We start from the raw sequence: 23,975 nt of genomic DNA on the forward strand, positions 1-23,975 counted from the left end.
ATAAATAGATAGATAGATAGATAGTTAGATGGATAGATAGATAGATAGTAAATGGATGGATAGATAGATAGATAGATAGATAGATAGATAGATAGATAGATAGACAGATAGATAGATAGATAGATAGATAGATAGATAGATAGATATTTTACTGATCCCCAAGGGGAAATGATAGGAAAATGTACCAGTCATGCTCACATTTGCTTGCCCTCTGTGATTTAGTAGAGACAGAGCACCTGTATGTAGGGTTTCTAGCTACAGATCTGTGCCTGTCCACAATTCTGTGACAGGCCAATTTTTAAATGCACACTCAAGCATAAGCCGCTAATGTTATCTTGTTCTTTCGTTGACTAAACAATGTGTAGTATCAAGTTTTATTACTCATAGCTTAACTCAAAACAACAAGATGACTTGACAAGGTAAATATTTCACAGTGCAACTAATACAAGTAATAACATCCTCACCTCTCAACTCGTGCGTGCGTGCGTGCGTGCGTGTGTGTGTGGATATAATTACTCGTATAGGGCGAAGCGTGAGCAGGAGGTGGCCGCTCTGAAGAAGGCCATGGAGGACGAGGGCCGCCACCATGAGGCCCAGGTGCAGGACATGCGTCAGAAGCACACCCAGGCCGTGGAGGAGCTCAGTGAGCAGCTGGAGCAGACCAAACGGGTGAGGAGGGGGGGGGAGCATAACATAGCCCCAGATCTCTCAGTGGTATCATCCTACAGTTGAAGAACAACCAAGAGCCAGATATTGATTGGACACTTACAAGATAACCACACTGACCATAATGTTGCATAATTGATCAGTAAATTCTATTCTAAAAAGTGGTAATATAAATAAGTATAGTATGATTAATTACTACATTACATATTAATTAACTTTTATTGTTTATATGAATTGAAAGGTGGGACATCCTAGCCCAAATTAGTAGCCATCACACAATGAACCATACTGTACATGACACATCTGAGATCAATATGATATTGTTTGTGCACAGGGACAGACCTTTAGTGATTCAATTTGAGTTCATGGCATGTATTTAGTACCCAGCTGGGACAGTTGTCTCACGCTTTCCGTCTGTCATCAGGTGAAGGCCAACCTGGAGAAGGCCAAGCAGGCTCTGGAGAAGGAGGCGGCTGACATGAGCGCGGAGCTGCACTCGCTGGGCAACTCCAAGCAGGACGTGGAGCACAAGAAGAAGAAAGTGGAGAGTCAGCTGTCTGACCTGCAGTCGCGCTTCAACGACTGCGAGAGACAGAAAGCCGAGCTTGGGGATCGCGTCTCTAAACTCACTGTGAGCACTAAAGATAGATTGCACAGTACATGCAGTTGAATGACTCGACATTTTGATGGTGTTTTGTCATTCGTCAGAAACATATAATAACCCCCTGCTGTAGTATTTTTTCATTTAGCATACACATCCACTAAGCCACTGTATATCAATGGTCAGACTGTATTGTAAAAGACTGTTCTGTTCTCGGCTTGCCGCTCTGCTCCACACAGTTGGAGCTGGACAGCACCAGTGCTTTCCTAAACGAGGTGGAGGGGAAGAACATCAAGCTGAGTAAAGATGTTACAGGCCTCAGCTCCCAGCTGCAGGATGCCCAGGTGAGCCTTACGGCTACAGTGTCACCACATGACGCTTAATAATGCCCCTGATGTTTTACGCCAACACTAACGCCTATGACCATCATGTGTGCATAGCAAAGACGGTGATAGTCTCACATTAGTATTTGGTACTTGTTTTGTAGTGTTGCAATCAAATATTATAGATTTAAATATTTAATGATAGTTGAACTGATATTGAATAAATATATTTGCTCTGTATTTGATTCTTTGTAGTGGTTGTTATTGTCATGAGATGAATAAAATGTCTGTCTATCTATCTGTCTGTCTGTCTGTCTGTCTGTCTGTCTGTCTGTCTTTTGGGGCCCATAGGAGTTGCTGGCTGAGGAGACCCGTATGAAGCTGAACTTGTCGACGCGTCTGAGGCAGGTGGAGGACGACCGTAACGGCCTGCTGGAGCAGCTGGAGGAGGAGACGGAGTCCAAGCGGAACGTGGAGAGGCAGCTCTCCAGCCTCAACATGCAGGTGGGTGTGCTGTGCTGTGCTGTACAGCAGCAGGACCATATTACGCACACAACTTCCATAGTGAGATGGTGGTGATGATCAAGTTGCATCACGCTGGGTTCACTCTGCTTTAGATCGGCAGTTTGAATTCATGTAATCTGATGAGGCATGTATAGTCATGTATAGGCATGTACAGGCATGTATAGACATATACAGTTTTGCACCAACATCAAAACATAGACTAGGGATCCAAAACTCCAGTGGTTGTATAGAACCTAGATATTGACAACGTAAAATAGAGAGGAATGGTCTTAAAAAGATGTAATTTATGTTTGTGTGTCCAGAAGTGCAAAAAAGCAGAAAATTGCTATGTGATATAAGCAGTATAACACTTCTCTGCTTTCCTTCCAGAGTATCTTTTACACTTTCATAATACATATTTTCAGTTGATACACAATACTGAATAATATAGTATGCTTTGGCTTTGACATTGTGGCTAAATACCATAAACATAAACATTGATTTTGTGGCTAAATACCATAGACGTAAACATAAATATTGCACCTGTTTGTAGCTGTCGGATACCAAGAAGAAGCTGGATGAGGTGAGCGGCAATCTGGAGCTGATGGAGGAGAGCAAGAAGCGCCTGCAGAGGGACCTGGAGGCCACCAATAACGAATACGAGGAGAAGGCCGCCGCCTACGACAAGCTGGACAAGAGCAAGAATCGGCTGCAGCAGGAGCTGGAGGACCTCCTGATGGACCTGGACAACCAGAGGCAGCTGGTCTCCAACATGGAGAAGAAGCAGAGGAAGTTCGACCAGGTGGGTTAATATATTCTCATACGAGTCATTTTATGACATACCTAGAAACATTTATTTGCACATTTAATGTTGTAAATGTATTTTAGATATTTATATAGTTTACATGCATATTTATTCAGTACAGTCATATATATTTGTAAGTCAACATACTCTATTATCCATTCCTTGATATTGCTTGAGTAGGAGTGACTGAAAATGTTGACCTGTACAAACCTCTCCCATGAACTGGAAGTTGTCAAATTTCCAAACACAAGCAGCCCAGGGGGTTAGCCAGTGTTCCCATCAATAGCCTAGTCCCCCACAGCACCTCTAGTACACCAATAAAACATACCAGTAAAGTCCTTCCCATCTCCCTAAAACTGAATGTCCCTCCAGGAACTTACTAACTAACCAACCAATCTAGTGCTAACTAACTAACCAACTGACTGACTGCGTCCCCATGCAGATGCTGGCTGAGGAGAAGAGCCTCTCCTGTAAGAACGCTGAGGAGCGGGACCGTGCGGAGGCCGAGGCCAGGGAGAAGGAGACCAAGGCCCTGGCGCTGGCGCGCAACCTGGACGAGACGCAGGCCTGTCTGGAGGAGCTGGAGAAGGTCAACAAGAGCCTGAAGGCGGAGATGGAGGACCTGGTCAGCTCCAAGGATGACGTGGGCAAATATGTGAGTCGGTCATCTGCTGTTGAAATGTACATGAACATGGAGACACTATAGTAGGCATACACAATCAATATTTCACGTATGTATGGATTGTTTGACTATATCAGGTGACTGTGTACCTATCAGGTGTATTTATTTACATACTGAATATTTATGTTTATCATCATTTATATATAAATGATAAAGTGATTTAACTACAAGCATATCAAGTATTCCTAATCTGAAGACCATCTTCTCCATTAACCATTTGTGAGAAACGACCACCTGTTGATGGTAAAGTGTTTCCCCGCTGGTTCCCCTCCCGTCAGGTGCATGACCTGGAGAAGGCCAAGCGGACGCTGGAGACCCACGTGGACGAGATGCGCACCCACATGGACGAGCTGGAGGACGAGCTGCAGGCCACGGAGGACGCCAAGCTCCGCCTGGAGGTCAACATGCAGGCGCTCAAGAGCCAGTTTGAACGCGACCTGCAGGGCAGAGACGAGCAGGGAGAGGAGAAGAAGAAGCAGCTGATCAAACAGGTGTCCTTACTGGCCTCTTCTGGGATCCACCACGGATCCGTCACACTCATTGTTTTCTTCACAATGTTTTCTTGCTGGCAGCTGTCAAAGACTGCATGCCTGCATATATCCACATTTGTGACCCTGTAAAGCGGAACCAGTCGTTTCGGTAAAATTTAGTAAATTAAGTTATTGTGCTCACGTGAACGGCCATAAACTAAGCTTTCCAACGATATGTATATCGAGGGTATTACACAAACTATCGCTAAGATAACAGCATCCAAAGTGGACGGTTCTCCTGTCACGATATGCCAGAAGAGGAGAAATCACCTGTTTAAGCAGCGCGTGCACAACGGGAATGACAGCAAATGTGTGAATCTTCGCCGGGTTTAACAGTCAAAACGTAGGTTTTTCAGTGAAATGCGTTCACGATACGAAACGGTAGACTGTATACAGCCGAATTATGCGAAAACGCGAAATTCAACATTTTAACCCGGAAGTTTGTTATTGTTGATTTTCTCAAAATAACGATGTGCGCAAAACGACTGATTTCGCTGTGAATGGTCACATTTGATAAACACAATAGGCACAACTGTTTATAGTTGTTACATCTACAGACGGCTCTTATTTTAAATGTGAATTATAGTAATTGTAGTAAAGTATAGTACTGTAATGCCTGAATGAGTCCTTCCATGCCAGAGTGCTGTATATAAGATTATTTTTTCAATATTATCAATCAATATCAATATTTTCGGATATATTTGCATCTGTTCAGGTGCGCGAGCTTGAAGCAGAGCTGGAGGACGAGCGCAAGCAGAGGTCCTTGTTTGCCGGCGCCAAGAAGAAGCTGGAGGGAGACTTCAAGGACATGGAGGATCAGTTTGACACCGCCTGCAGGGGACGAGAGGAGGCCCTGAAACAGCTGCGCAAAGTTCAGGTGAGCGTCTCCACGGCCAGCTGCTAGAGCATGGGAAGCTCAGGTGAATATATCTATGTATCTATATCTATATCACTCTTTCAGGTGAATATATCAGGTGAATATATCTACTGTATATCTATATCGCTCTTTCAGGTGAATATATCAAGTGAATATATCTACTGTATATATATATCGCTCTTTCAGGTGAATATATCAGGTGAATATATCTACTGTATATATATATTGCTCTTTCAGGTGAATATATCAGGTGAATATATCTACTGTATATCGCTCTTTCAGGTGAATATATCAGGTGAATATATCTACTGTATATATATATCGCTCTTTCAGGTGAATATATCAAGTGAGTCTTCTGTACTCTTTACTCTTGGCACAATTCACGGTCAAGGATGAAATGAGCTCCATGTGTGGTTAGAAATATGGCATGAAAAGGTACTTTAAGACATGGCAGGTAGAACAGTACCCTGGAAATCACAAAGTTCTCACGAGATCGTAATTTGAAAGTCCAGAATCAGTCAGAGTAAACATTGGTTGTGGTTATCCAATTGCGTGCAGTGAGATTTTCAAATGCATACTTCGTGCCTCCCCTCGAGTTGGGCCATTACACTATTTGTGGCCAGACCCTTAATCTGACAGATTACCAGGGTCTGGATTTTCCAGGCTAGTAGTAACAGTGCTTTGCCAGAAAAAACTGCAGATTATAGATGAGATCTACTCCCTCACCCATGTTTCACTGCTGCAACACTGGATGACTGTCTCTCCGCAGGGCCAGATTAAAGACATGCAGAGAGAGCTGGACGATGCCCGTGCTGCCCAGAAGGAGGCGCTCAACAATCACAGGGAGTCTGAGCGGAGGGCCAAGGCCATCGAGACCGATTTCATGCAACTGCAGGAGGTACTGCTGCATTGCTTACATCACCAAGGTTTATTGGATTTCACTGCAATCAGCACAGAAGACATAGTCTCTTACACTGACATTTTACATTTTCAAATCTATTTTCATGGGTAGTAAGACAATGCAGTCCAAAACCAAAATCATAACAAACCCAAATCATAATCCCAATATTTAGGAAAGGTTGAGCCACACAGCCACTTGGCTGGACGAACGCCCACCAATACAAAACAAAATACCCTACAGTAAATAACATATACTGTAGCTCATGAACAGCGATGACTTGTATTACAAGTTACGTCTGCCAATGGCCATCATTGAGTTGCCATTAAAAACATGAAGCCAGTTGTGAGGGTTCAGCTGACCAGTATGCTGTCCTACTCCCACTGCCTGCAGGAGCTGGCGGCTGCAGAGAGGGCTCGCAAACAGGCCGAGACCGAGAGGGACGAGATGGCTGACGAGCTGGCCAGCAACTCCGGAAAGTGAGTAGCGGGAGCGAATCCAACACTCTGAAACGGGCACCAGAGGTCATCAACAACAGTGAAGAGAAGACTTAATGATCATGTCTCACTACTAAAGAGTGGAGTTTGTTCCCGAGTGTGACGCCATTCTGTGTTTTTGCAGGACAATGAACAGCGAGGATAAGCGTCGCCTGGACGCGAAGATCGCCCAGCTGGAGGAGGAGCTGGAGGAGGAGCAGGGCAACGTGGAGAGCGTCAACGAGAAGCTCAGACGGAGCATCCAGCAGGTGGGGCAAACTGCACAGAGGTACTCATGAGGTACACTAGTCAAGAACAGCACATGTGTCAACCTTTCAGGGGACACCCTACGGAGAAAAAAAGCTTTATGTGGTCAGAGATGTGAGATTTGCGGAGTTGCGCTGTGTATCTTGGTATTTCTTGAAAGACCATCAGGCATGAGTTTAGTTCCCATTACACCCACAGCCACTTGAGGTTTTTTTTTTTCTGACCTGAGGTCAGTTATCGACTTTTCCACCCCCTCACTCTCCCACACGTCTCGTGAAGTCTACCACTTCACTGTCCTGTCAATACAGGCAAGAAAAGACCAAAATTGAATCTTTAAAAGCCTTTCGTTGTCTGTTGTCCCTCTCCTCTCTGTGGCGCTGCAGGTGGACCAGCTGACCATCGAGCTCCAGTCGGAGCGCTCCATATCCCAGCGCAACGAGGGCGCACGCGTGCAGATGGAGCGACAGAACAAGGAGCTGCGGGGCAAGCTGCAGGAGACGGAGGGGCTGGTCAAGTCACGCTTCAAGGGCAACATCTCCGCCATGGAGACCAAGATCCAGCAGCTGGAGGAGCAGCTGGACCTGGAGAGCAGGTGAGGGGGCACTCAGGTGTGCCCAGGTAGCGGGGGGTGTGACATGGACTAGAGTGGCCTGTTTGGGAAAAAGGTTAGGTGGAATAAGAGATTGCATGTGTAACTTTGCTGACCGTTTCCATGGACAAAAAGCCATGTAGCATACTATAGGAAAAGGAAACACCAGAAGAAATATAATAGGGCCCATTGCCAATTCCAGGGAGCTAAAGGGAGAGCTTGATGGTCTTTTTGGTCCTAACCATCGACTTCAAGGCAACTCTACTACCGTCAGCTTCAAGGCAAAACTGCCTGGCCTAACCCTAACTCTAACCATTGCCTAACCCTCGCGACTTCCAGGCAGTGCTGCCTTGAAGTTGATGGTGGGGGCCCAAATGGCCATAATACCAAAGGAGAGGCCTCTTAAAATAATGATAAAATACCAAACCTTAAGTTTATCACCACATGTTGTTGGCCTGTTGCGACTCTGACTGCTGAACCTGTTGCCTTCAGCCCCTTCTTGCTGTTTCATGCTGTTTGTTTCTGTCAGGGAGAAACAAGCCCTTGGCAAGGCTGTGCGTCAGAAGGACAAGAAGATGAAGGATATGACTCTGCAGATGGAGGATGACCACAAGCAGGCAGAGCAGTATAAGGACCAGGTGATGTGGTCGTGAGATGCACAGTAGTGCTTATTAACATATACTAGCCTACTTACTAAACACATGTACTGTAAGCAATACGCACCTTTGACTCCTTGGTTCCTGCTAGATTTGAACACAGGCAGTTTTTTTAATCTGATGTTACTCCCTGCATACTATACAGACCATACAAACATACATGCATATTAGTCATGTTGACTTTTTATGTTGAAATTGATTTAAATCTAAATGAAACCTCTTCTATTTTCTGCTGAAGAGAATAACACTGGTTGGCATACTGCAGTCAACACCATCCCCTCTGTTCTCTGCAGCCCCCCACCTCCTTGACCTCTTAGAGTCAAGTCAAATTTATTTACCGTCATTTTTCCACTATTAGCCTTGGCTTGTACATTGATTGGAGGTTAATACATGGGTAAATATGGTATTCATATGATTTTGTTTCTTTTAACTTGCATAAAACACTGTCCTGCTTATACACAATACGGCCATTACACAGGAATTTACTGTATACAGCACATTTTCATGCATACAGCAATGTTTTTACGGGATACACTGCCAGACACAACCTAATCAATCAACCAATCAACCAATCAATTTCATCAGTCAAACTGACATTTCACCTGAGTATTGATCTCGTCCGTTGTCCCGCAGGCGGAGAAGGCCAACGTTCGCGTGAAGCAGCTGAAGCGGCAGGTGGAGGAGACGGAGGAGGAGTCCCAGCGCATCACCGCCGCCCGCCGCAAGCTGCAGCGCGAGCTGGACGAGGCCACCGAGGCCAACGACTCGCTCACGCGGGAGGTTTCCTCACTCAAGAGCAAACTAAGGTGGTGCGAGAGTGACCTCTATCTGTGAATGTATGTAGTGCATGCGTCCGCCACTCACACAACCCTGCCTTAACTATTGCACTGACTAACTGTGGCCCTCGTTTTGAGGCTTTGTACTGCCACCCAGACTCACTGTTATAGTAATGTTACCATTATGCTTTCACTGGTTTGACAACCCTGCTTTTCATATCCTAATCCATGTGCTCTTCATTATGCTGTTGTTCATAGGTGATCTTCACACATTTAGTTTTTCAACAACTGAGCCTTCTCAGTCTTAGAAGAGTCTTACTGTAGACACTTAGCTTGGGAGTGTATGTTGTGCTTGTGTCTGAACACTAACTCATGAATCTTGTGATTACCTTACTTGACATAAGCATTTATTTTTTAAAAAAAGATAGCACTCAGCAAAGTTTACTCAGCACTCTTGTCCAAATCACCAATGGTTTCCCGTGTTTTTCACTGAACCAAGTAGCTGTCTCCCAGTGAGGGTCTGTGACGCAGAGCTGAATGTTTGCCCTGGGTCAACAGATCAATCACTGCATTTATGGAAGTCATCCATCTTTGCCGGTTTCCACACTGTGACCAGAAAGTAGCCTAAGCTTGATTTACAACACAGCACTGTGCACTTCTCCCTTCCAGTTTTTCCTGTTCCTCTATCCGTTGCGCTTTATGAAAAGTTTCAGGGTTTTTAAGATCCTTTATTGAGTGTATTGTAATCCTAAAGTCTGCGACCACCTTGCGGTGACTGTATTGTTGGTAATTGAGTATAATTAATGGCACGGTAGAGGAGCAGTTCAAATGAGATAAGAGACGTGAACACTCATCTCCCTTAATGCACTAGAGCATGCGTGGGATGTTTTCCACTAATCCTCTCACTTGAGCCCCCTCAGGAATGCAGGCGCAATTGATTTGTTCCTTTGTGACTCAATAGACCTCCATCCATGTCACCCCAGCCCCCTCCCCCTCCCCCCCTTCCCCTCCCTTCCCCTCCAAGAGCCTTAACTTAACCCCCCCTGCCTCTCCTCTGTCCTCCGTGGTTTCTGTAGACGTGGCAACGACCCCGCGGCCTCCTTCAGCAGCCCCCCGCGGCGCATCAGTGGCGGGGGGAGCGGTTTTCTGGGGAGCCGCAGGGGGGTGGTGGAGAATTCGGACGTGGTCGGGGAGGAGGGCCCGCCGCGCTCCCCCTCCCCCATCATGGACCCGCTGGACGAGGAGGAGGAGCTCCGGCGAGAGATGAACGGCACTGAAGACTACGATTAGACGCCCTTCCTGCTCACCTAACTAAAATGAGATGAATCTAGATTAATCGAAACTAATTGATGAATGAACCACGCAGAGAGCAGAGGATCCTGGGACACATGCGGCACAGATCTGGGCCACGTGTGTTCCAGTGTCCCCTGCTGTCTGATTCTGGGGTGCGTTTCCTAAAACCATAGTTGCTAACCTTTTAAGCAACTTAGTTGGTTGGCAATGGGATACCAATCAATTGCAACCAACAAAGTTGTTAACTTAGTTATCAAGTATGGTTTTGGGAAACGCACCCCAGACTAGGATCCTTCTTGTCTGATCCTTTGGGTAACAGGTGGTTTTCCTTGCTGCCATAAAATGCTAGACAATAATCCTACTTTGCTTTGCCTAATAAGCTTCCAGCACTGTCTAATGCCTTATATTTTATTCTCTAATCTACAACTGATGGAACAGCCTTTAGTCCTTCCATTACTTAAATACAGCCAGCAATTCTCTCAATAACTATTCATGCCACATTTGAATTCATAACATGTATTGTCCTGTAGTGTGTAGAAACGTGTGGCTTTTTTTTTAAGGCAACAGTAATATCCTGACTGGCACTGGGGTTCACATGTTAAGTTATAGCGATGTTTATTTATATTTACACATATTCAATTAACTAACCATAACAAATTATGATCACGTCACTATGTTCCACCCTTTCGAGCAACCTCCTCCTCACTCGGGAATAAACAGATTTCAAATACCACTCAACCTGTGTCTCACTCTAAAACTAATCATGAAAACATCCCATCACTCGCCATGACAACAAAAACAACAACAACAACAACAACAACAAATTCTTCATATGATCTTTATTGTGCCCATTTTGGTAGGAGATACTTGCATTAATAAATACAACACCTCAGGTTAAGAGGACAAGAGAGTGTATTGCTTTGCAGAGTAAGAAGCACTTAACAAGTGAACAGACTACACACAGTGACGCACAAAGCCACACCAACCAACACCGTGACAGGTCTGTGGATTTCAGCGACAGTGACGCAAACCCAATGACAAACACGGCGCCTGTTTCAGACACACACCAACTGGAATGTTTAACAGGTATGGAGACACTTTCAAATGCGCCCCCCCCTCCCCCCTCCCCGAGAGAAGGCGGTTAGTTAAAGCTACAAAGCCTACTCTTCTACATGAACCTACTGTTTCCCATCTATCAGCCACATGAATAAGTATAGAAGTACATCTATCCATCAGCAAGTCTACAGTAATCTGGTGCCACTAAAGGGGGAAAGATGTGAAGAGGAACAAGGCATATTAACTCTATTCTCTCTTCGATTCCTATCTTTTTAACATAAAACACACGTACCCTTCACTGAAGTATTCATATTTTATAACATTCTACACACCCCTCCCTCTGTAGTGAGAGATATACACTTATTGGCTCAGAGACTGAGACTCGAGACGTTTAAAAAAATACAAACTTTCTCAGTCTGTTTTCTCCCAACAGAAACCATAACACTTGAGGTAACTGAAAAAAATATACACTGAGGAAGGCCCAAATATTGTGCCTGGGGAAACGAAACCTTACTCCCCAAATATACTTTTAAGGCTTAGAATTTCTAACACTTTGTAAGGCACACCAAGTTTAGATTCATATAAAAATAGTACACCTTTCCAGTTATGATGAGTCTACAAGGCCTTTGGGTGCAACAGTCTATCAGTTGTGTACAAGAGAACAAGGCTTTAAGAATAGCATTAGGGGGACTCAACACATGGTCCCAGTAAGTTCGTTAATGTAGGCCTAATCCTACCTCCGGCTAAATATTCCCACAACAAACCCTGAGACGTTCAACACGTTTTACAAAAACACATTAAAACAGCAGCAAGTCACACTCACAATGCACGCATACATACACTCAAGCGCACACACACACACGCACGCACACACACACACCTTTGAAAAACAAGCTCTCGACAACACAACGACATCAACATTGTAGTTGAGACATCTAAAACAAAGCAGTAATAACCAACAATACTGTCTCTCTCTGCTCGTGTTAGGCTACTTAAGAATTCGGCTGTGTTAGTACGACAAATCATGTAAGGGAACAGTAAAGAGGGGGGAAAAAAATCCCACAAACATAACCAAAAACAAACAAAAATAATCTGACTGACATCCACTTACAATTCATTTCATCTACCAAAGAAATTCAGTAACTCTTAATGCAGATGGCCACAGCCATCACAAAGAAAGGTGAGACAGTCTGCTTTGCCAGCCATTCTGCTCATATCATTACAGTAAGCACATTCACCCTCTCTCTCTCTCTCTTCAGCTCTCTCGCTCTCTCTTGCAGTTCCATTCCTACTAATACATAGGACCTGTGCAGGGTTCTTTTATCTCCTCTTCCTCATACTTACTTCCACTTTCTCGCTCCATCTAAGTCTAATTAAGTCTTAATGACTCCAGGCGGTTCTAGTAACTCATAACCGTTTCAACATCATTCATCAGGGAGAATATCTCGTCAGGAAAAAAAAAAAAGAGTGCAAAAAGAAGTGTAGACCTCCAGCTTCCAAAGAGAACTCCAGTGTGTTAAAAACAAGAACATGTCACACACACGCACAAAGAGTTGAGCTGAAAAAGCTTCTTTCGAAGTCTTCTCATTGTTGAACTTAGTGGTCTCACTTGATCAGTACATGAAAGGCAATAATGTAATGCTATGGATTAAAAGAACGTTAGGGCAGACTTGAGGGAATGAGTACAAGTCTTGAGATGAAAATTCCTCCTCCTCTCCTCCTTTCCTCCTGTTCAGTTGTGTCTCTCAGTGCTTGTGCGCAAAAAAAAAAAAGAAAAAAGAAAGAACTCCTGGACAGCTTCATCAAGAACTCGGTTCCTCTACAGTGGGAAAGGACGAGTAAGGAACACTGCAGCAGACAGAGGGATGGTGGAGCAGTTGAGGAGTCTGCCTTCCAGGAGTGAGGAGGATGGGAGGCAGGGGAACTGGTACGGGCTCTTGTGGGGGGGGGGGGGGGGGGGGGGGGGTTAGGGGGAGAAGTCACACGAGTGCAGTATGGGGTGAAGTACCAGAGCAGTGCAAATGCATGCTGGGAGTGCTCAGAGCAGAATCTTAGGTCCTGGTCCAAAATCTAACCGCCTCACCAATCTAGAAACAGTGGGAGAGAACGCAAAAGTCTATAGTTAAACTCTGAACATTAATAATATATTTAAAAAATACTGCACTTCCTGTCAAACAAAACAGATTCAAATAATACATGTGTTTGTCATGTTAGGCAAGTTCACTGAAAGATTGCTGTCGGGGATGAGCCAGCCACTTTTCAAAACATAGGCTATTTAGACACCATAGACATCAAAATACTAAAACACAGTCACCATAACAATGTCTAGCCTAGCGCATGCTTATGCCTATTATATTACTATATGAAGAGCACTGCTTGCTGGGTGTTTCACATAGATATATATATTGTCAATATATATATCTCTATGGGTGTTTCAGACTAGTCCAAACACATCCATCACTGTCAGCGGCCCTATTTAAACTCCTGCTTGAAGCCTACTCCAGCTGCGTTGAACACAATGGCCTCTAAAGAAAAGTCGAACCTTTCCTGCGCATGAGTAAACATGAATATTCGGGAGTCACGCCACCCAAAGAGTGGTGGATCCTCCCTTCAGCGCCTCACCCCTTCTCGTAGAGCCCGTTGGTGTTGGCCTGCATGTCGGGACTCTCCCGCTGGTTCCCGGGCGTCCCCACGGATGCAGTAAGGTTCTGCCGGCTCTCCGACTTGTCGCTGACGCGCAGCTCTCGGCAGGTAGCCAGCTTCGACTCAAGGTTCTGCAACACCATGGGAGGGATGATTATCATACCAGCTTTTATAATTCTCATTTCTGAATATAAATCAGATCTAATTTCTATGATCAAAATGAAAAGGACATGTGATGAAGTGTCTAGAAATGACAAGAAGCGTGTCTCGTCATCGCACAATCACTGCATCAAAATGCAACTGACTACAGCACCCATACTGCACTTGGGCTCAAGTGCCCGTGAGGACCCGGTTTCGAGTCCGACAACGGGTCATTTCCCAATCCCACCCCATCACACTCTTTCACTCGCTTCCAGTCATACTTCACTGTCATAAAGGCTAAAAAAATAAATAAAGGGCAACAAATATTTTGTGATATCATCCTTTTGTGATGTCTGAGGTCATCCTACGGTCGCTGAGTGACATTTGAATGAGTTGACGGTCACGTTCCAAATTAAGAGACCACTTTGAATATGACTGTCAACTCATTCGAATGTCTCTCAGCAACTGTAGGACAACATCAGAAAAATATGCAGTGGTCTCTAAATGATTTCCAAAGCTCCAGAGTGTGTAGAACTAAATATACTGTGATCAGAAAGTGATCACGAGGAAGAGGACAGGCCAGAATGTCGCAGAGTGCTATCCATCAGGACGGGGACTCGGGGCTGACTGGGGACAGGGCCCTCATCCATTACAATCAAGGTTCTGTTCTGAAGCATGCACCACATTGGTCCTGGACTAGCACATGACTGGTGGTAAACACCAAAAGGCCAAGGCCCTCAAGAGCCTGATGATGGGGACCCACTGTGCACGGCGGGAGACACAGAGGCACTAGTGAACACACACAGACACACACTCACACACACTTACACAACAGTGGTGATTCCCCTTGATCAAGTGACTGAAAACTTGTATGAGAAAACCACAGGGCCTTTAAGGCTTGATGGTCTGGTGATTAACAAAAACCGTAGACTCACCCCAACTTTTCTCAACAGCTCCCCAACGATGTTCAGAGCCGATATACGTGCGGAGGTAGTAAGAGGGCTTCCGACCAAACCCTCACCTGGAATGGCACACACACGCGCACGCAAACAAGAATAAGAATAAGAATAGTATTACAAATGGATAATTAACCAAAGTAGGACAGCCTCCATTATTAAATAGAACACAATCCAATCCAGAGAGAATACAATCCTATCCAGTTAACTGACTAAATATAGTGAACGCAATATCCTCAACTAATGCCATCCTCAACCTAGAAGTACCTCTTATCTGGCATGCACGTGTGCGCACAGCTGCGCACAGCTGCACACACACACACACACACACAAACACACTTATAGTTACATTAATGACTGTAAAAGCCTATTTACAGTCAAAGCTCAGTCAAAAGTGCAGCCACTGGAACACACACAAAAAAAAAATTCAAAATGTACCCAAATATGTAATTCATGTGCAACCCAGAGGGGAACCTGTCTGATCTCCTGTTTAACATACACACTCTGGTTCCAAAAAACACTTACTACTTAGACTCTCTGACGCCATATTTGCTGATATGGTCGATCAATTCTGGCTTAATTTCTTGCGCATGTTAAGTGCAGAACGCCATGCTGTCCACATTTTTTTTTCCAGTGACTGAGTTACACTATATTCCAAACACTTGCGTACCTCTGCTCTGTGAGCCTGGAGGCGTGTTGAAGGAGTTGGGGATCGCAGAGGTGGGCCTGGAGGGAGTGGGCAGAGCAGACGAAGGTCTAGACGGAGTGGGCAGCGCAGACGAAGGCCTGGAGGGAGGGGGTGTAGGCGCCGCCACGTCAGTGTCTTTGGTGAGGCTGAGAGAGGGCCGTCGCTCCTGCTTCTGCTTCACAGCCAGCTCCTGTCTCAGGTCTACATACACACACACACACACACACACACACACACACACACACACACAGGCATGAAACACAGAGCGAGATCAAAGTCCACAAGTCAAACACACAGAGGAAGTCATACAGAAACAATTGAGACACACAGACCAGTTTGCATAGACAGAGACACAATCTACACACACACACACACGCCCGCGCACGCACGCCCGCACAGCACAGATAGAACAAACCAACCTAGAGACAGTGAAAATACAAACACAGCCTGTTACATCTCAGATACAAAGAAGCCTTTCAGCTCTTAACAGCGGAGCTGACCGGGAGGCAGCACAGGGCCGCACTGCCCTGCCAATCTCACCCTTCACATGGGGGAGACACTACAGCTCACAGGCCTCAGGCTCCGCTCCTTTTATACTCAGCTCTATTTTTAAAGTGGCTGTTGCTGAATTGTAGCCAGGCTAGCGCCTACCACTTCTCAAATGAGACGTGGTCCAACAGCCAGACGTTCATTTTCTCGCATTTGAAAAAATGGCCAGATCCGTTCATTGTTCGCCACGGATGTCTTTCAAATGTGTCTGTGCATACATAGCTCATCATCATCTTGCTTTCCCCCGTTCTGTGATTGGTCCCCTATTTCAGGCAAAAATGAGGGTGGTAGTTTCCAGACTGCCTTAGCAGCGTGAATCAAATCACCGCGCAAGGGAGGATGGGAACACCCAGGCAAGCTGAATTGCACAGACACACAAAATACTTTTTCAGACTGGGATCAAAATGATAAATGACAGTCTTTCTTTTCTATCTTTCTACTTTTACACTGCATTTTTAGTGTAGGAGTAGGCTTAATCCATGCAGAGCAAACTGGCCCTGACTTTAGCTTTAGTGAGGCGATGATCAGGTGAGTGTACCTCTGGCCTCATCCTTAAGCCTCTGCACCGACTCCAGCAGGTTCTCCTTCTCGTCCAGCTCACTCTCCAGGAAGGCGTTTCTCTCGATCACGCTGTTCATCCTCTGCTCAAAATCCTCCAGAGACATAATGGTGGCCCTACGGGAGCACAGAAATGATTGGTCACGGCCCATTCCAAATTCCTGGGTCACAGGGAGCAGGCAGCCATTTGACACAACTTTATCTAATGGAGCATGCGGAGCTAGACTATATGTATCTATACTTAATATTTAATTCATGAGTTAATATACTTAAAATAACTGCAGTGGAGTGTAGTGTGCTTACATGGCAAGTATACCACAGTTCACTGTATAAATGTGCTACATTTGACACTGAAAAAACACATTTGACACAGAAAACAAATTCCCATGGCACAGCAGCACCCCAAATGTAATAAAAACTAAATGTACCACAGCGTTTATGTACAGTAAGACTTCAGTGCAATAAATGGCAAGGAAATTTTATGCATTTCTGCAGAATGCATTTTGTGATATAGGCTATATAAACACAAACGGCACAACCATACGTAAGCCGTACGATGATCCAATTCTAGTCCCACCTCTTGGCTCTCTCCAGGTCATCATTGGCCTGCTCCAGCTCCCGGATGTACTTGTGCAGCTGGTCCTTGATGGCCGTCGTCTCGGCCAGGTCCCCCTCCAGAGTAGAGATGTGTCTGACGGCCTCTGAGTGCTGGGTCTCGTATTTCTCCTACAAACACACAGGCCTCATGAATGGCGACACCGGCCGTGTCCAATTGTCAAGGGCGCACGCTGGATAGTACCTTTCTTTCCAGTAGCGAATCAGTTAGCTTGCTCCTCAGTATGCGTCCCTACATTTGGACAGCACAAACTAGTTGGCGTCACGTGACTCGGGGAGGGGGTTGTGTTGCTTGACGATTTGCATGACGTGTGGAGCTTGACCTGCGCTGCGCAATGGATCATGATGCACGCTTGGAAATCACGCCAAACGAAGTACCCATCTAGTGAGAGCGCTTGACTTTCGGACAGTCTATTCTGACGTAACTTCTGGAAAATGCACGCTGCCCAGCGTGTGTACTTATGATTCAGACACAGCCAAGATGTCTGTTAGGGAGCAAGAGTAGGCGCACTCCCCCATCAACCTAAACCAGCATCTCTTCAGAAAGCTACCAGCTTTTGCTCAGATTCAAATGTGGATTACATCTTGGATGAAGTATAATCTTGTCAACAGCTATGTGTGGACAAACTTTAAATGGGGGGAAAAACACCACAAAAATGCCCTCCCATGTTTAGGCATGTCAAGACCTCCCTCTTTAGCATTCCAAGCCTTGCTCTCTCTCAAGTTCTCCCTGTCAAGTCCACTCTCTCGGAGTCCTCTCGTAACTTGTAACAGCCATTTACATACAATCAACCGACGTGGCAGCAATGCACCTAATGAATGATCGCAAAGATATCACCAAGGCCAAAGAAAACACAACAGAACTTGAGCAGTATTTTGAGTGTTTGTCTGACACCTCATCAGTTGCCATGGTTTTCAATGGTGACAAACAAACCTTGGTCATTGTGTAAACAATGTGGAATCAACAGCAACTGAAAAAAAAGAAAAGAAAAAAAAACCCAACTTCGAACTGTGAAAACAGGACTTCCTGCATACAAGTAGAGGATAACGATGAATGTAGGTTGAGCATGTATGTGTTCAGCTGTATAATAATCATACCTAATATGTTGTTAACAGGGCAAGCAGTGCTAACTGCTGTTGACCTACTTTCTGCTGAGAGTACAAAAGGCAGTAGAGATATACAAGCCCCGAAGCTTGACTATGTAGCCATACATAATGCAGGCGAAAACATCATTTGCCCCCGTCTCTAGCATAAGGTTGACATAGACTTAATGTTCTTCACATCGTCCCCTCCAGATACAGGCCTCAGATCAGCTGCTTCCTAGACCTCAATCAGCCACTGTTGATCACTGAACATGGGATTGTAGTCAGGAGCTCTTATTGCCTCCCCTCCAGACATAACTAAACGATACAAGATGCACCAGCTCATCTTCCAACCACAGACAGTACAACCGGATCTTATGAAAGCCTCAATGATCTCAGAGTTTGAGTAAAATAAATGAAGAACTTGGCAAATACAACATAGGGCAACATTGTTTCACAATCAAAGACATCTGCTGACAAAGCTGTAAGATCTTGACCAACTGGCCACTCAAGACTACACCAATCCCAACAGGAAGCTGGGGGAGGAGATGCCGTCATAGTGAATGGGATGCTGGAGCAAGATACACAGATTGGCACAGCCAAGACACACTGACTGACATGACGGTAAACATTTTGCTTGGCTGCTCTAGTTGGCTGGGAGAACCTTCAAAGATCAGGATCACAGATTATGGCTGCTACTCCTAAGAACTGATAGCCTAGAAATCTAGACGCCCCTAGCGGTACTCTAGCCACTCTTCATTTGACTTGGGAGCTGGGCTCAGGCAGAAACCACCGAACCAATCACATCGTATATAGAGTTGGTTGAGGGGCTTAACATAATAATGACTGACATACGACCAGAAGTTGCGACCGAAAACAAGAAGGCGGTTTGTTTAGCGCCATCCTATATGCGGCAAGAGGGAATTTGAAAGACAACTGTTTATCCCACCCCTCCGATTGAGCCCTGCCTACGGTGAGTTCCCAGACTTCCCAGTTCACTTCACTTGATCTGACTATATAGCTTTCATTTCACTTCACAATCCACTGACAGAAAATGCAATAGCCAAGTTTGTCAATGTCTTCCAGACACTCAATCAACACTGAAAACAGGCTGAAAGGCCCCGGAGGCTAAAGCCTGGCCTGGCCCACTTAGGTCATCTTACAGGGAGATCTAGTCTGGCAACCCATACTGTAGTTCATAACTATGGGGCTGCTTTGTTTAACACAGAGCATAAGCAACACTCTTGAATTTCCCCTTGGGGATCAATAAAGTATCTATCTATCTATCATTCTGTGTTCTAAGTTACTCCTTTTACAATGTTGGCCTACTTCATGCATGTTCCCAGTACTCTCCTGGGGGAATGTCGTCAGCACGTACCTTGTAGTTCTCCAGCTCCATGCGTAAACGGTTGTTGATGTTGAGCAGCTCCCGGTTCCGCGTCTCATACTGCTTGAGCTCCGTCTCCAGTTCCACCTCATAGTCCCGGCTCATCTGCTGGAACTCCTGCAGCTCTTCCTGTGCCTCTTGCACCCTACACAAGAGCTCAGGCTCACTTCTCAAAGTATAGGAAACTCAACTGCCACTTACAAAAGTGTGTGTGTGTGTGTGTGTGTGTGTGTGTGTGTGTGTGTGTGTGTGTGTGTGTGTGTGTGTGTGTGTGTGTGTGTGTGTGTGTGTGTGTGTGTGTGTGTGTGTGTGTAGGGGGTACTCGTGATAGGTGTGTGCCCCGACAGTGTATACAACATAGACTAGGGGTATGAATTGTATTCTGCCAGTTCAAGAGGATCAACTAATTGATCATTACAAGCAGGGTGGTAGTATCAATATTTTAAACCAGAATACTCGTTAAGATTATCAAAAACTCTCAAAACACTCGACATGACATATGACAGTGGACGATGGGAAACAATAGCGGTCGTTTTCAACTGTAGCCAACCAGTAGCCTACCTTTGTTGTTGCTGAGCGGCTTGGTCTCTCCAGTAGTCCCGCTCATCTTCAATGGACGCAAACTTCGGTGGCTCGGAATCACTCATATCGATGTCTCCAATCTGAATATAAGAACAGCAAGTAGTAATACATCAGTATTCAGTATACAACAGTTAGCCAATAACAACGCATTGAAAGACTTGTTAAATCCACAAAATTAAACTGCAAATCACCGTAAACTGTCCGACTATGCTTCAGATCCACGCGCGGCAAACTGAACTTGAAACCGGCGTACGTTACACCAAAACTATCCAGGTAAAAATGCGAGGAATGTAAGGAGGAAGTGTCATCACTATGACAAAACGTTATCTGAGGAATCCCCACACAGGGTGTGTCAAAAGTTTAACATGTTAGTATTTACAGTTAGTAGTTCACTGGACAACTAAGTTAACTTCGTATCCCAGGACTTTACAGGATGAGATGATTGTGTTCAATAATCCAAAGAAACTTCATGAGCAACTGAACCGGCAAGTGACATCCTCCACGCTCGTTATCAATAGGCAAGACGCCTCTCTCACTCACTCACTATGCAAAGTGTTCACACGCATTTTACTTCGCGTTATAATAAAAATATCAGTCTGATAACATTAAAAGCAAAGCAACACGTTTTGTCCCAGTTTAGAGAGCCAGCTCATGGACGATACCAAACGTTAACCGTACTCTCACAATCCAGCAGTTCGTTTCAAATTAACTTTTTGAGTTGTTCTTTAACCTGTTGGTCTTTAGAACACGTATCTTAACCTTTTTTCGGTGAGTCCTAGGTAAAAAAAAATCAACACGTACGTTTCCGAAAAGGCAATAAATGCTGTCGATGCCCAGTCTTATTCACTTGAATAGCAGACAACTTGTAACTCCCCTGGCGACAATCCTTTGTCATTTTCTTGGCCATTTAAACGCAAGGAAATAATAGTCTCGAACCGCTATCCAAGCGGCTTGGCTAATGCTAACTTGCTCGACACTTACCCCTTCGATAGGTCTCAAAAGTCCTGAAGCGATATAGCGATACTTCTGTAGGTGAAATCACACGGATGGTGCCTCCGTTACATCAATATGTCAAGCATTCAACTTACGTCTACAATTACCGATACTTCTGTCATATATCATTAGCTAAATCGTGACAAAAAAGTTGGTTGGGTGTGTGACAACAATGATAGCAACGGCACTTCCCCCTCTCGGTCAGATAGCTTCCTGCCCACTACTCACTTCTTCTTTCTGCATGGGAATGTCATTGGACAATTTATAGTGACATCGTGATACAGGGCAGTAATCATTGGACAGTCGTTCTTACGAGGCCAGTAGTCATTATAATGAGGCTGATGTTACATTGAAACTTACAAGGTTTTTCAGGATGACGTGGTAGGTTTTTTTGCATTGGAATTTAAGGATTGGAGATTGAATAAATAGGTTACCAACCATGTTTCATAATCATATTCACATATGGGACACATTGCTGCTTTGTGATAGTCACTACTGCACTGTGAGAAACAAAGTTATGTATTGGCCTACATAATGTGTGTGTGTGTGTGTGTGTGTGTGTGTGTGTGTGTGTGTGTGTGTGTGTGTGTGTGTGTGTGTGTGTGTGTGTGTCTACATACTTTTTCAAAAATATAAATATATATACAAGAAAAAAGAATGCATAGAAAACACATACATGATTAAAATAAAATCAAAAATGATCTAAAACTACTGCACCTAGGCTACTTTGTGACTACTTTGAGACCAACAATGCAAGAGGTAGCTATGAATAAATGACACAAAACACAATCTGTTTTAGCCTATTTATCTTCCAAAGAATGCATATTTAATTTCAACATACATACGATTAAAAAATTGAATTGATAAATGCGGTATTTCAAACTAGAGTTAGGATTAATAAGAAATACCATCAGTTAGATTAAGTCAGCATTCAAATGGCCTCTAACATCAATAGCATTTTCTGCCTTCGTAATCCTGTTTGGTGGGATTAACCAATCCCTGGCAACAATGGGAGAAATGAAAATGACAGCTTATAGCATAAGAGATAAGAAGTCCTTGTTTGGTTGTCATTTGACAGAAAGATGCAAATTGTCCCACATAAAAAGAATTAAAAAAAACTCCACTAATTTATAACTCCATTAGACGGAAATGGCTTACTTCCACAAATGCAATTACAACTGTAACAAACCATCCACACAAGATACAGCCATATCATGCCAGCAAATCTACACTTTGGGAGATGCTGGGACAAGGTCGTGTGTAGCCGCCGGACACCTCTGAGGTGAATTTGCTGTAATTCATCTGTGTCAGCGCTTTGTGCTCCATCCTTTGCTTGATGACCGGCATCCACACCAGCCCGGTCACCAGAAACATGAGTCCAACAGACAGCAGCACCGGTCCAACCAGGTAGGGCACGTTCCCCAGCTGGGTGAAGTACAGCAGGGATGCAGCCGTGCCCGCTCCGAAGAGAAGCCCCCCAACCAGCAGGGCCAGGATGGGCTTGTGAAAGGCCGTCCAGAGGCGATGTTTCGGAGAGATGGAACTCCTCTTCAGAAAGGCGGATGTTACAGAATTCATTTTACCAGGCTTCATGTCACCAGCCACAGCTAGGAGCATTCTGCAGAAGAAGCACCACAGGGAAAGCGCTCAAACATTATCCCAAGGAGTCACCAGACAGTTCAGGTCTGTTACTCCCATTAAATATCATTTCAGTAATCCACTAAGCCCCCTGTTATTTTCGTGCTGCAGAATTTGCAGACCCATTTACTCACTATCAAAGTAGTATTCAAATAGTAATAGTAATACCATACAACATTTTCAAAACAAATTTTCATAATGTTAATGGCACAATGCAACACAGAATAATATATTTTTATACATGAATAGGCAAGCTAGAGATAAACAAGGGCAACTCTTACTTTTGGTCAGCAGTGCTCTTTGCTTCAGTGGCCCGGTGTAAGCCCTTATCCCAGATGATCCGCCAGCGGTTAGTTGATGCTGCAAGGGGTGATGGTTAAGCCACACCCATAGAAACGAGAGGTGGGAGTGGTCACTGGCTTTTGATCTACCAGTGGCAACTGTCCATTCTGCACATTGTGAAGGAATTCATCAGCCATAATCTGATGTAATTTGACCTACTGAACACATGCTTATTGTGAGCAGTCTGTCATCATTAAGTATACTCTATAAAAAGAATGACAGCTGGGAGCAAGTAATGAGGGGCTTTAACGTAGATACAGAACAATTAGCAATAGAAACCTCAGTTTCAAGTATCTTCGTCAGAGAACCTGTCAAACAAACAACATCTGCTCTTACAATGTAATGCATAATTTTTTCACTATTTGGTTTAATCATCGGAGATATTTTTAAGTTCTTCAATTCAAAGCTGTTTAAACTAGGGACAGGGCCACAAGTGTCAAACATGTTTTGATGTCTTAGGATCACATTCAAATGAACTGAATTGGCATGTTGTGGTTCTATGTAGCAAGACAATCAAGTTATCTTCGTATTCACTTATATTTGTATTCTGCTCGTCTGGCAGTGCTAGGGCCAATCAAGGCTCTAGCCAGGCAAACTCAACTCTACCAATGGGCAGTTATGAGCTGCAGTGATGTCTTGTGGCGTTTCCTCTGTGATGTCAGACAACGAGCCTCTGCCCTATGCATCATTACATCCATTGTTCATCTAAGCAGTGTATGCAGTAGAATGTACAGCTATACAAACATCATCGAAGGCTACGGACTATCAGAAAAACATGCTCAATGCTCACAGCCAATGAAT

The 23,975-nt window shown here is 44.6% G+C and overlaps 3 protein-coding genes across 4 annotated transcripts in view; 1 reads left to right on the forward strand and 2 right to left on the reverse strand.

The window, feature by feature from the left end:
• Positions 1 to 10,687, forward strand: part of myh11b (myosin, heavy chain 11b, smooth muscle) — a 39,988-nt gene extending 29,301 nt beyond the window's left edge. The window contains exons 26-40 of the mRNA XM_062532698.1: positions 525 to 669; positions 1,091 to 1,297; positions 1,507 to 1,611; positions 1,942 to 2,094; positions 2,648 to 2,896; positions 3,342 to 3,554; positions 3,860 to 4,072; positions 4,827 to 4,988; positions 5,758 to 5,886; positions 6,280 to 6,365; positions 6,508 to 6,631; positions 7,013 to 7,221; positions 7,748 to 7,856; positions 8,508 to 8,680; positions 9,727 to 10,687. Coding sequence (XP_062388682.1) covers positions 525 to 669; positions 1,091 to 1,297; positions 1,507 to 1,611; positions 1,942 to 2,094; positions 2,648 to 2,896; positions 3,342 to 3,554; positions 3,860 to 4,072; positions 4,827 to 4,988; positions 5,758 to 5,886; positions 6,280 to 6,365; positions 6,508 to 6,631; positions 7,013 to 7,221; positions 7,748 to 7,856; positions 8,508 to 8,680; positions 9,727 to 9,940 — 2,491 coding nt within the window. The 3' untranslated portion in view covers positions 9,941 to 10,687. The remainder of the gene's footprint in view (positions 1 to 524; positions 670 to 1,090; positions 1,298 to 1,506; positions 1,612 to 1,941; positions 2,095 to 2,647; positions 2,897 to 3,341; positions 3,555 to 3,859; positions 4,073 to 4,826; positions 4,989 to 5,757; positions 5,887 to 6,279; positions 6,366 to 6,507; positions 6,632 to 7,012; positions 7,222 to 7,747; positions 7,857 to 8,507; positions 8,681 to 9,726) is intronic.
• An 86-nt stretch (positions 10,688 to 10,773) lies between these two features.
• nde1 (nudE neurodevelopment protein 1) lies at positions 10,774 to 21,391 on the reverse strand. Of its 2 annotated transcripts, XM_062532699.1 has the most exons (10): positions 21,290 to 21,391; positions 21,183 to 21,205; positions 20,181 to 20,281; positions 19,611 to 19,764; positions 17,112 to 17,260; positions 16,515 to 16,651; positions 15,410 to 15,628; positions 14,719 to 14,804; positions 13,622 to 13,773; positions 10,774 to 13,086 (listed from the first exon to the last, which is right to left on the reverse strand). In XM_062532699.1, the coding sequence occupies exons 1-10, from the start codon at positions 21,321 to 21,323 to the stop codon at positions 13,038 to 13,040; spliced, it is 1,104 nt and encodes a 367-aa protein (XP_062388683.1). In that variant the 5' UTR covers positions 21,324 to 21,391; the 3' UTR covers positions 10,774 to 13,037. The 2 variants fall into 2 exon arrangements, with proteins under 2 accessions (XP_062388683.1, XP_062388685.1); XM_062532701.1 differs by lacking the exons at positions 21,183 to 21,205; positions 21,290 to 21,391 and adding an exon at positions 20,393 to 20,489.
• Positions 21,392 to 22,069: 678 nt separating this feature from the next.
• Positions 22,070 to 23,175, reverse strand: LOC134076212 (phosphoinositide-interacting protein-like). The gene is made up of 2 exons (XM_062531215.1): positions 23,114 to 23,175; positions 22,070 to 22,812 (listed from the first exon to the last, which is right to left on the reverse strand). Exon 2 carries the CDS (start codon positions 22,809 to 22,811, stop codon positions 22,407 to 22,409), a length of 405 nt encoding a protein of 134 aa, XP_062387199.1. The 5' UTR covers position 22,812; positions 23,114 to 23,175; the 3' UTR covers positions 22,070 to 22,406.
• Between the last annotated feature and the right edge of the window lie 800 nt (positions 23,176 to 23,975).

Source organism: Sardina pilchardus, chromosome 3, assembly GCF_963854185.1.
Source record: "Sardina pilchardus chromosome 3, fSarPil1.1, whole genome shotgun sequence".
Taxonomy (NCBI): domain Eukaryota; kingdom Metazoa; phylum Chordata; class Actinopteri; order Clupeiformes; family Clupeidae; genus Sardina; species Sardina pilchardus.